Source organism: Ochotona curzoniae, unplaced genomic scaffold, assembly GCF_017591425.1.
Source record: "Ochotona curzoniae isolate NIBS_2020 unplaced genomic scaffold, NIBS_Ocur_1.0 scaffold_2587, whole genome shotgun sequence".
In the NCBI taxonomy this organism is placed as follows: Eukaryota; Metazoa; Chordata; class Mammalia; order Lagomorpha; family Ochotonidae; genus Ochotona; species Ochotona curzoniae.
In genome coordinates this window covers 5147315-5159620 of record NW_024467096.1, presented here as the reverse complement: position 1 = coordinate 5159620, position 12306 = coordinate 5147315, and the positions used below count along the sequence as shown (strand labels likewise).

Below are 12306 nucleotides of genomic sequence, written 5' to 3'. Positions count from 1 at the left end.
ATGGTTGGGGTTCCAAGATCAGCAGTTCAGTTGGAGAAATATCCAAAGAAACTTCATCTGAGTTGATCCCAGATCTGATTCTTGAGTGAGTTTGCTAGTACAGACTCCAACACTGTTCGTCAGATTAATTTTTATTGGAAAGTCAGATATACAGAGAGAAGAGACAGAGAGGAAGATCTTCCATCCATTGATTCACTACACAAGAGGCCACAATGGCTGGAGCTGAGCCAATCTGAAGCCAGGAGCCTGGAGCTTCTTCCAGGTCTCCCACGTGGGTGTAGGGTCCCAAGGTTTTGGCTGCCCTCAACTGCTTTCCCAGGCCACAAGCAGGAAGCTGGATGGGAAGGAAGCAGGGCTGCCGGGATTAGAATAGGCACCCATATGGGATCCCGGTTCGTGCAAGGCGATAACTTTGCCTGAATCTATTTTTGCCAGGCTTAATTTCAGAGGTGCAGTAGCTTCATTCTTGCACCAAGAGAAATACATTACAGGTGCACTGATTTTATTCTTTTATTGATTTTCAAGAAAGTGTAATGGTGTTTTCATTTCCTCCTCATTTACCTTTGTAGTTTTGCTGAATCAGTTTAGAGCTATCTTTGTCTTCAGAAAATGTTTTGACTACCTCAGCTTTGTTGTTGTTGTTTCCATTATAAGATTTACTTGTACATTTGAAAGGCAGAATGACAGAGGAGGGACAGATCTTCTATGTGTGATTCACTCCCCAGATGACCACAGTGACCGGGGCTTGAGCAGGCCACGCTCAGGAGCCAGAGCTGCCTGGTCTCTCACACGTGGGCTACCTTCTGCTGCCTTCTCAGTGGCATTAGTGGGAAGTGAAGCAGGCAGAGCAGCAATGGGGGGTTCCAACATGAGGTTCTCTGGGTGGCTATAGCTGCGGGGTTACAGCATTGGTCCATACCTCAGCTTTCTTTCCAATAGGACAGTTTGAGGATCTGCATTGTGGCTTATTGGGTTAAGTTGCCACCTAGGCTCCACTTGGAATCCAGCTCCCTTCTACTATACCTGGGAAAGCAGCAGATGCCCCAAAGTGCTTGGACCTCTGCCACCTCTGTGAGAGACCTGGATCAAGCTCTGGGTGCCTGGCTGTGATTGGCCCAGCCCTAACTGTTGCACACATTTGGGGAGTGAACCAACAGATGAAAGGTCTCTGTCTCTTCCTCCCTCTGTAAATCTGCCTTTCAACTAAATGAACAAACCCTTTTTCTTTAAAAACAAACAAAAAAAAGTGTGGGTGTGTCCAGCTTAGTGGGCCAACTAGCCAGTCCTCCCTCTTCACAGCGCCAGGATCCCATATGGGCACTGGTTCATGTCCCAGCTGCTCTACCTCCCATCCAGCTCTTTGCTAATGCACCTGGGAAAAGCAATGGAAGAAGGCAGGCAGGGTCCCTACCACGCTTTGGGAGACCTGAATGAAGCTGCTGCCGGCTCGCTTGAGCCTGGCCCAGCCCTGTTCATTACAGCCAAGTGGAGAGTAGAACACCCAGTGGAAGATCTTTTTCTGCCTCCATTTGTCTTCCTCTCTCTCCCTCTCTTTGTAACATTGACTTTCAGATAAATAAATAAATCTTGAAAAAATTAAAAAGCAAGATTTAAAAAGAAAAATTTTAAATTAACCAAACCTAGGAATTAATAAAAATACTAATATTGTGTAATAGATGTTCAATGATATTCTTTGCAAAAATACAGATGTGCCTATTTAGGATATTAAAATATGGCATAGCCATATAATAGCATTCTATGCAGGTATTAAAGAATTAAGTAGATCTTGGGCCCAGTGCAGTAGCCTAATGGTTAAAGTCCTTACCTTAAATGCACTTTTATCACATATAGGCACCTGTTCTAATCCCAGCAGCCTCACTTCCCTTCCAGCTCCCTGCTTGTGGTCTGGGAAAGCAGTTGAGGATGGCCCAAAGCCTTGGGACCTTGCCCAGTGTGTGGGAGACATGGAAGAGGCTCTGGGCTCCTGGATTTGGCTCAGCTCAAATTCAGCTGTTGCAGCCACTTGGGCTGTGAATTAGCTGATGGAAGATCTTCCTTAGTGTCTCTCCTCCCTCTGTATATCTGACTTTCCAATAAAAATAAAAATAAAATAAATATTAAAAAAAAATTAAGTAGATCTCTTTGTAGTAACTTGAAAAAATGCTTAAGCCCTTTCTTAGATTGAAAGAAAAAGTTGTACATCTGCATATATAGACTGTTTTATTTAAAAATACAGAGATGCATGTGATTAAAAATTGTGAAACAGCGTGGAAGGATATGCAGATTGAAAGAATTGGACATGTAAGGTAGGCGTTGGCATGGTGGTGAAGATGGTGCTGGGATGCCTGTATTCCATGCAGAGCAGCTGAGGTCAAGGCCTGGGTGTGCTTTGATTCCGGCTTCCCAGCAGCTGGTGGCTTAGTGAGTACTTGGGTCCGTGGCAGCCACGAGGGATACCCAAATGGAGTGCCAGACTCCTGACTTTGACCTGGCCCATTCCTACCTGTGACATCTATTTTATGAGTGAACCAGTACCCATTTTGCCTTTCAATCAACTAAATGAAATGCATTCAAACATATATACAAATATAAAACGTATATAAAATATTAATGGTTTTCTTAAAGGATTGTATTGTGGAGCTAGCATTTGGCCCAGTGGTTACAATACCAGTGTCCCAAATTGGAGTGTTTCATACACTGGTTTGATCTTCACATGCTGGCAGCCGCCTGGGTTGGGGCAGGCCAAGATCCTGTTAACAGGAAGCTAGAATTAGGAGTGGAGTCAGTACTCAACATGATGGGCACTCTAAATTGGGGTGGGAGAGTTCTCAGTGGCACTTTTATACTGAGACCAATTGCCTGCCCTGTAAACATTACATTGAGTTTATCATGTAGGTTTTTTCTAAGGTGTTTGAAGCTTAGTAAAGACTTTCCAGTCCTATATCTTGGCACCAGTATAATTAGTTTTCTCAGAATTATTTTTCTTTCTCTCCCTGTTTTTTCCTTCCTCTCTTTTTTCTCTCCTCTTTCTCTTATTTTTAAAGATCTGTTTATTTATTTTTAATGGTTTATGTATTTTTATTGGAAAGTAAGATATACAGAGAGGAAGATCTTCTGTCTGTTGATTCACTCCCCCCGTGGCTATAATGGTCAGAGCTGTGCCAATCTGAAGCCAGGAGCCGGAAGCTTCTTCTGGATCTCCCACGCAGGTGCAGGGTTCCAGACTTTGGGTTGTCCTCGATTACTTTCCCAGGCCACAAGCAGGGAGCCGAATGGGAAGCAGGGCTGCCAGTGTCCATATGGGATCCCAGTGCTTGCAAGGCAAGGACTTCAGCCTCTAGGCTACTGTGCCAGGCCTGAAATCTGTTTATTTTTATTGGAAAGGCAAACCCACAGAGAGAAGGAAAGACAGAAAGATCTCCCATCCACTGGTTCATTCCCTGAGTGACAACAGCCAGAGCTGAGCTGATCTGAAAACAGTAGTTTAGGGTCTCCCCTGCGGATGCAGAGTCCCAAGGCTCAAGACCATCTTCCCCTGCCCTCCTAAGCCACAAGCAGGGAGCTGGAAGGGAAATGGAGCAGCCAGAACATAATGCATGCCCATGTTGGATCCCAGCGCATTCAAGGCAAGAATCTAACTTCTAGGCTATTGGACCAGGCCCTCTTTCTTTCAAGATTTACAGAGAGAGGGCAAAAATAACAAGAGAGGTCCTCCATTCACTGGTTTATTAAAATGGCTTCAGTGTCTAGATCTGGGTCACGCCAAAGCCATGAACCAATAGCTTCTTCTGAGTTTCCCAAATAGGCTCAGGCGCCAAGCATTTGGGTCATCTGCTTTTTCTAAATCCTGTTTCCTTTCTTTTCTCCCTCTCTGTGACTTTCTTTTATTTCTCTTTCCTTCTCTCTTTTCCTTTTTCATTTATTTTTTGTGAGAGGCAGACAAATATCGTCTATCTTCAGTTCACTCTCCACCCTTGATCCAAAATGCTGAGAAGCGATCGGTTCACTCTGTAAATGGCCACAAAGGTCCTGGCTGGGCCAGGCTGAAACAAGGAGTCTGAAGGTACAGGTGCCTGAGCACCAGGCCATCTTTCAGTGTTTCCTCAGGTACATCAGAAAGTTTGAACCAGTACACAGGAATAGAGACAACTCTGGTCCCAACTCAGATTTCTTGAGAATGTGAAGTACTAAAGTAAAATATTTTACAAAGGCATGTTTCAAAATAAAACAAATTGCTCTTATTCTCTTTTTCTTAGCTCTTCCTAATTGTGCTTTCCTGTGTACCTTTTTGGGAAACTGAATTTTTTGTTCATTTAAATAAACAATCATTGCAAAGAATTCTGAAAGTCATAACTTTTTATCACATCAACTATTAAAGTAATTAAATTTAAAATTTGTAAATGTGTTGGCATGAACAATGTATACCTTATTAAAGGAAATGGAAATATCTTTTTTTTCTCTGTCTGTACAAACATTGCGTACACCTGCAAAAGTACTCTTCACTGATTTTTCTACCTATAATTTGGAGAGTATGATTGCTTAGGAACTTGGAAAAAGTTCCCTCAATAACAAGTATTTCAAAGACAATAACAAGTATTTCAAGATTTTCTTAGAAAATTAGAAAAAGTGTAACATGAAATGGCTTTTGATTTTTCATTTGTATGTTTTTACTTTCATCTGAATTTTAAGAAGATGCATGAGTTCTTTATAAATCTAAAATATATTTCCACTAGATAGAAACTTTAGTTTAATATGGAAGTTTCAAAAAGCAAAAAAGAAAAAAAAATGCAGCGAAGTCCTTTCATTTGGTTTTAGAGTTTTGAATTTTTTTCTTTTAGTTGTTTAATCATAATAGCAACTGTTTATTTTGTTTGCAGATGTTTATTTTAAATGAGAGTATGGAATTATAATCTTATAAAAGCAGAAATTTTCATGAAGTTCAAAATTTGATGTAGGAACAGAGCAGAGGGCAGATTTTGATTTTGCTGAAAGTTCAGGGTTAGTAAATGAAGATGAAGTTGTAATGTGGCCTGGAGTCAATGTAAGATGAACTGTCCCTGTGGCTAACCTTGTCTCTGGCTCTCTGTTGATTCCGTGAGAACAGAAGTGCAGGATCTGCCGTGGGGGTAAGTGTGCCCACGAAGCAGTGGGTGTGCAAGAGCATGAAGGCATCCAGGATGCAGACTTTGTTCTTTACGTTGGTGCCCTGGCCACTGAGAGGTGCAGCCATGAGAACATCATCTCGTATGCAGCCTACTGTCAGCAGGAAGCCACAATGGACAGGTAAACCTTCCTCTGACACCTGCTTCCCAAGCCCTACTGTGACAACTGTGTCACACTGCCTCTGGTAGTAAGGGGTAGCTCTGCTTGTTCTGGGGTGAGGATGTGGGGGTCAGGAGGACCATTGTTCATATAGTAAAGACATGTTTGGTCAGATGAAAAAGTGGAAACTTTCATTCTTCTCCTCACTCCACTCCCGTCACTCTTCTTGTTACCGTCTGCTGCTTTTGTGCCCACCAACTCCAGAGAAAAGGTCTGTTGTCTGTCTGAAGACCTTTCCTTTGAGGTAAAGGAATCAGTCTCGCTATGGAACCAATTTGAACTTAAATTTAGCACTATTGTTCTAAAACTATGAGATGTTAAAAATGACTGTGTAAACGCCCTATCATTTGTTATATAGAATATGCTTCCCATAGCTAAATCATCACTTAATAGTTCAGTCTTCTTCATTACTTACAGAAGATTTTAAAAATTGTTCACAATGAAGGTAGCTCAGCTTTAAAATTATAAAATTTAAAAGCTATTTAAATTTACATAAATTTAAATTTAAAATTTAAGGTTATAAATGTGCAGTCCATGCAGAAGCCTGGGCTTGGGGCTTGTCCTGCAAAAGTAGCTCCAACGGCTGGGTAATGTGTCAGCTGGTAGGGAACAGAGCAGATCTGGTACGAATGAGCAAACCTTAGCCCACAAGTAAAACTAGAAACCAGGAGGGAGCAAAGGTCATGCCAGGCTAGGCTCTTGTACCTACTGGTCTGCAGGAGCCAGGGACACGAAGCCACAGTGTCTAAGGCAGAGGTCGGGACAGGTGAGGAGCTGTGCCAAGCTGAGTCAGAGCAACCACTGGCATGCGAGTGATCTATGGCTGGGAACAGACTCGGTTGGGGAGCAAAGGGGACAACCCTAGCTGGGCTGAGGTTCCCACAAAGAGGTGCATGGCCTGGAAGGGGGGCTGCGTTCTGATCTGGATACAGTTGTAGTCTCCCTTGGCACAAGTGTGGACTGGGATTGGATGCACCGAACCGGGCTGGACCCCGACTCCCCCTGGTGTTCTGGAGGACCAGGGCAGATGTGTGATAGACTAGGCAAGGTCTCAAACCCCTACTGAGCCATGTGTGAGCCATACATAGGTATGGACAAACCATGGCTGGGCCGGAACATCCAACAGCAAGAACCAGATTGGGTGGAAGGCCAGTCAGGAAAAGCCACAGTTCCTGCTATGACAGGAGGTGGACTGAGTATGGTTGGCTCATGGACCCACTGGTAAGCGTGTAACCTGGCATTGGGAGAGGTTCTGATGGAGGAGCCTGGGCAAGTCCTCTGGCAGGACACAGACCCGACAGGTCAGCGCAAGAAACATGATAGGAAACAGCCCAGAAAAGGCCATGGAAAGCTACCCACTGGCATACACTTGGCAGACGTGGGGGCAAGACCAGGCTGAATCTGTCCACGTCATCCACTGGCAAATCCAGGCACCAGTGTGGGTTGACCCAGGTTCGGTCGCAACAAAGACTAGTGCACAATATGGAATGCCGAGGTGAGGTTGCCTGTACCAGAGGGGACCGCAGCGTCCAACCAGCCTGAGAACAAGAAAGGAAGTAGGCAGAGCCAGCAGGGGAATAAGGGAGGGTTCCTTTGCAGGATAGCTACTTCCGCAGGAGAGCATGGGCTGGGATGGGGGCAGACCAGACTAGGCAGAGCTACCACACCTGCGTGCCTCATGTGGACTAGATCAGGGAAAAGCCGAGCTGGGCTGATTATTCCTACTGGTGCAAACAGAATTAAAGTGGGCGAGGTTTAGTTGGGCAGCAGTAACTGGAATCTGGGAGTGGGAGAGGCCTGGGAGGGTAATAGTGGGCTCATCCCTCTTGGGTTACCACTTCCACGGGAGGACATAAAACTAAACAGTGGCTGGGGTGGAATGGGGTGTGGGACAGACTGGATTACTGCTACACTTACTGGCAAACCAGGGTAGGGGCGGTCCTGGTGGGGGTTATTGTGGGTCGCTCCAACTAGGCTGCAGCTCCCACTGGTTTAGGTGAGGGCCAAATATGTGCAGGGCAGAACCAGGCTGGACCGCAACACCCAAGCCTTGAACACACAGGGATCCCATATGGGCACCAGTTCTAATCCCAGTTCACTTCCCATGCAGCTTCCTGCTCGTGGCCTGGGAAAGCAATCGGGGACAGCCCAAAGTCTTGGGACCCTGCACCCTAGTGGGAGACCTGGAAGAGGTTCTGGGCCTCTGACTTTGGGTTGGCTCAGCTCCAGCCGTTGTAGTCACTTGGGGAGTGAATCAACGGACAGAAGATCTTCCTTCTTACTCTCCTCCTCTCTGTATATCTGACTTTCCAATAAAAGTAAATCTTTTAAAGAAAAAGTTATAAATGTAGAAGACAGCCTGTCACAGAGCAGACAAGTCAGTTAAAGTTAGTAGAAATGACCATATGTCTCAGAATTTATTGTACATAATTGTCTCAAATCTAGGATTGGGTAGTGTGTCTAATTTATACACAACTAAGGACCATTGCAGAGATGATAAATATTTGTCTGTTGAAAGAGTAGCAGACCTTATACAGAATTAGCACAGGAAGGAACTGAAACTTAGTTGAACTGAGAAGGCAATATACAGAAAGCACTTGAGGTTGACATGGTCAGTGCTGTAGGTTGTAAGGAATGTCAAAGCAGCAGCATGTACAGCCCACCTCCCAATCTGCAGGTTCCCCATCCTTCTCTTCAAGCAACACTGGGTCAGAAATATTTGGGGGAAAAGTTATGTCTGTACTGAACATACACAAACTTTTTTACTTGTCATTATCTCCCAAAATTTATAGCAAAACACCAATTTGCATAATATTGATGTTATATTTTACATTACAAGTAATGTAAAGCTGGTTTGAGGTATATGGAAGGATATAACTAGGTTGTATGTGAATTTCATGGCATTTTATGTACTGGCCTTGAGCATTTTCTCATTCATATCCGGGGGCGGTCCAGGAAGCAGCCCCTGGATGTCTAAGGATGACAGTGTCATCTAAAGCAGCGTGTTACCGTGATTGTTGTTGATGAAAAAAATCCACTCACAAGTTTAGACTGTTGAGAAACCTTGGTGTCCAGTGTGAGCTGCGCTAGTGCAGAAGAAAGAATTGAGTGTTTTCATGGTTGCTTGTGTGCCAGTGTGTATTTTTTTCCTGAGAAGTTGTCACTGAATGTATGGTATTTTCTCAGTAATCTAGCAAGTGTGGTATTTGAAGTGCTACCTACCTCAATGATTAAGTTACTTGGTTAAGGGTTTTGGTTTTTTTTCTAAGATTTATTTTTATTGGAAGGGCAGATCAACAAAGAGAAAGAAATACAGAGAAAATAATCTTTTTTTTTTTTTAAGATTTATTCATTTTTATTACAAAGGCAGATATACAGAGAGGAGACACAGGGAGAAAGATCCTCCATCCGACAGTTCACTCCCCAAGCAGCTGCAGTGGCTGGACTGAGCCGATCTGAAGTCAGGATCCAGGAGCTTCTTCCAGGTCTGCCACACGGGTGCAGAAACCCAAGGCTTTAGGCCATCTTCTCCCAGGCCACTAGCAGGGAGCTGGATGGGAAGTTTTGCTGCCGGGATTAGAACTGATGCGCATATGGGATCCTGATGCATTCAAGGCTAGAACTTTAGCCACTAGGCCATTGTGCTGGGCCCAAGAAAACAATTTTCTGTCCACTGGTTCACTCCCTACAATGCCTCAATGGCTGGAACTGAGCTGATCTGAAGTCAGGAGCTATTAGCTTCCTCTGGCTATCCCACCAGTTGCAGAGTCCCAAGGCTTTAGGCTATCCTCCACTGCTGCCACAGGCCACAAGCAGGGAGCTGGATGGGAAGTGAAACAGCCAGGACATAAAATGGCAGCCATGTGGGATTCCAGCAGTTGCAAGGTGAGGATTCAGCCATGTGAGCCCATCATGGTAGGCCCTGAGAAATACTGTTTAACAGTAGGTGTCTTTGATCGCTACAAAATCATGCTTCTTTATCTTCATTTGAATTCAACCATGTGGTTTACATGCACATATGAAATTCCATTTTGGATCTGCTGTTAAGTCTCAAAATATTGGAAAACAGTTTGCCATAGTATTATTCCATAATTACATATATTGAAAGAAAGATTTTGATTTATTCTAGGAGTGTTGATATTTGATGAAAAAGCAACATCCTCATTTTATTTTAAATTTGAGGAAGATGAAACTTTGGTTCTGTGTAGTGCCTTCTATGTTGCCAGCAGATGAGGTATCCATCGTTCCAGTTTTTAGTATATGTGTTGCCGAAATGAGCGCAGCAGCAGATTAGGTCAGTGAAGCAGACAGGCACTCTGCCTCATGGAGCTCACTGCAGAGCGAGAGTGACTTCAGTTAACATGCTAGCAGATAAATATTAGTTTCTTCATGTTTTAAATACTTTGTAGGAAAAAAAAAAACCAAGAGTGCTATAACACAAAAGTGAATAAGAGGGAGCAATTTGTCCTGATCACTTGGACAAGGAAGGCCTCTGGAAAAGGGAAATTTTTGTGGTTCCCTGAGCATTGGTAGACTTTAGTGAAAGAATGAGGTGGGGAAAAGGCTGTTCGTTGGGGAAAGCCACGTGTACCTGTGGCCCAGAATCCACATCAGCAGACCCTGTGTCAGAGGACCCATGGTTGGAAAGGCAGACACAGATGCTATGTTCTCAATGCTGTAGCCTCCAAAGTTTCAGGACTGGCAGTAACATCCTTTTCCTATTTTAGGGGTCTTTACAACAATTTTTAAAGAATTTTTTAAAGGATTGATTTTATTTATTTGAAAGGCAGAGTGACTGGAAGAGACAGATCTTTCATCTTCTGGTTTTCTCCTCAAAATGGGTGTATTGGTTTGGGACTGAGCCAGATTTACCCAGGTGCCTGGAGCTTCAGTGTGGGTCTTCTGCATGCGTGCCAGGGCCCAAGTACTGGTCATCATCTGCTGGTTTCCTGGCCACACTAGCAGGGAGTTAGATTGGAAGTGGAGCAGCAGGCCCTAACTAGCACTCTAGTCTACTGACAGGGGATGCTGGATCTAAAGCTGTAGCTTAACCTGTGTGCCAGAACACTAGCCCCTTCTCCTTTTCTAAAATTTAGAATGAAATAAATGTTCTTTGTAAATAGGCAGTCATCATTTGATGGGTTTGTGGTTCTTTCTTTCTTTTTTTTTAAGATTCATTTATTTTCATTACAAAGTCGGATATATAGAGAGGAAGATCTTCCATCTGATGAATCACTCCCAAAGTGACCGCAACAGCCGGTACTGCGCCAAATCGAAGCCAGGCCAGGAACTTCCTCTTCCAGGTCTCCCACATGGGTGCAGGGTCCCAAAGCTTTGGGCCGTCCTTGACTGCTTTCCCAGGCCACAAGTAGGGAGCTGGATGGGAAGTGAAGCTGTCAGGATTAGAACCAGCCTCCATATGGGATCCTGGTCCATTCAAGGCGAGGACTTTAGCTGCTAGGCCACGCCACTGGGCCCAGTTCTTTTTTAAAGATTGATTTATTTTTATTTGAAAAGTTAGTGAGAAGGAGAGAGACACAGAGAGATCTTCCATCCACTGGTTTCCAAATAGCTGCAGTGGCTAGAGCTGAGTCTGTTCGGAACCGAGAGCCGGGGACTTCCTGTGGGTCTTGCATTTGAGTGCAAGGGCTCAAGGACTTATTCCATCCTCCACTGCCTTCCCAGGCTATAAGGAAGGAGCTGGACCAGAAGGTAGAACAGCTGGGACTCAAACTGGCACCTCTATGTGGTGCTCATGCCAAAGGCAGAGGATTAGATAGCTATGCCATGGCTTGGACGCCTGTGGTTATTTCTGTGGTAAAATATTACCTTGGGGTGACCTAAGAACCTTGGGTTCCTTAGCCATGTTAAATTGCCTTTGCTTTTGAAAAACAGCAATCTGCCCATTGTGCTTGACTGAGTTCTTATGGGCTCTGTGGTTGTGGGCGCAGAGAAAACTGTGTAGTTCTGTATTCTAAAAGGTATAGGAATTGAAAAAAGGTGATGGGAAGGTAATAACTCCTTTGTGAATGTAAGCAGTGTTGGGGCAGGAGAAAGGGACAAGGAAAATGGAGAAAAAGTGTGGCACCTTTTAGCAACCTAACACTTTGCTTATTGGCCTGTGATATATCTGATTTTTCTTTCTATTTATCTCTTGGCTGAAAGAAATGCTGTAGCCAAATATGTATTTTGCAAGTAAAATAGTGCTAAATATTTCTCTCATTTCCTTTTAACATATTATATTGATATATTTTTAAAACATATTTTAAAAACTCACATTGAACAATAATAAACTATATTCCTTTTAAGGAAAGTGTTAACGGTTTATTATGTTATGGGAAAGCAAAGTGTATGACTTGAAAGTACAGGTAGCAAAAGCTGTTAGAGTGTAGAATTACAGTTGATAATAGTGTAAATTTTTATGTCGGAGCAATTGTGATAGAGAAGTGTAGGTTAGAAATATTGTTCTGGTATATAATTTAAAAAAAATCCAATGTCTGTTTTAACAGGCCAATAGCAGGATATGCTAACCTGTGTCCAAATATGATCTCTACCCAGCCTCAGGAGTTTGTTGGGATGCTGTCCACAGTGAAACATGAGATTATTCATGCCCTGGTAAATTCTGTTGTCATTTACTGTTCTTTCCTTTGATTTTCTGCTTGTTATGCTCTTATGTTGTTATTTTGATGCATATATTAAATTTTGACATTGTTTGGGTTCTTATATTCAGTGAAGCCTGGTTAATTAGTTCTCTGCCAGTACAGAATTTTCAATGATTAGAATAGCGACTAAGTTGAACTTTTGCTGTCTAATACAACTAAAATCATAATTCCATTAGGTAAGTAGAATTTTTGAGAGAAGGATTAAGAATCTTAATAAAAGGGCCCGGCACATTGGCACAGTGGTTAAGGTCCTCACCTTGAACGCCCGGGATCCCATATGGGTCCTGGTTCTAATCCTGGCAGCCCCGCTTCCCATCCAGCT

At 43.5% G+C, this 12306-nt stretch overlaps 1 protein-coding gene across 2 annotated transcripts in view; it reads left to right on the top strand.

Moving 5' to 3' along the window:
* LOC121171316 (leishmanolysin-like peptidase) overlaps nucleotides 1-12306 on the top strand; it is a 54987-nt gene that overhangs the window by 10306 nt on the left and 32375 nt on the right. For both annotated transcript variants that reach the window (XM_041002965.1, XM_041002964.1), the window contains exons 6-7: nucleotides 5105-5283; nucleotides 11832-11937. In XM_041002965.1, coding sequence (XP_040858899.1) covers nucleotides 5105-5283; nucleotides 11832-11937 — 285 coding nt within the window. The remainder of the gene's footprint in view (nucleotides 1-5104; nucleotides 5284-11831; nucleotides 11938-12306) is intronic.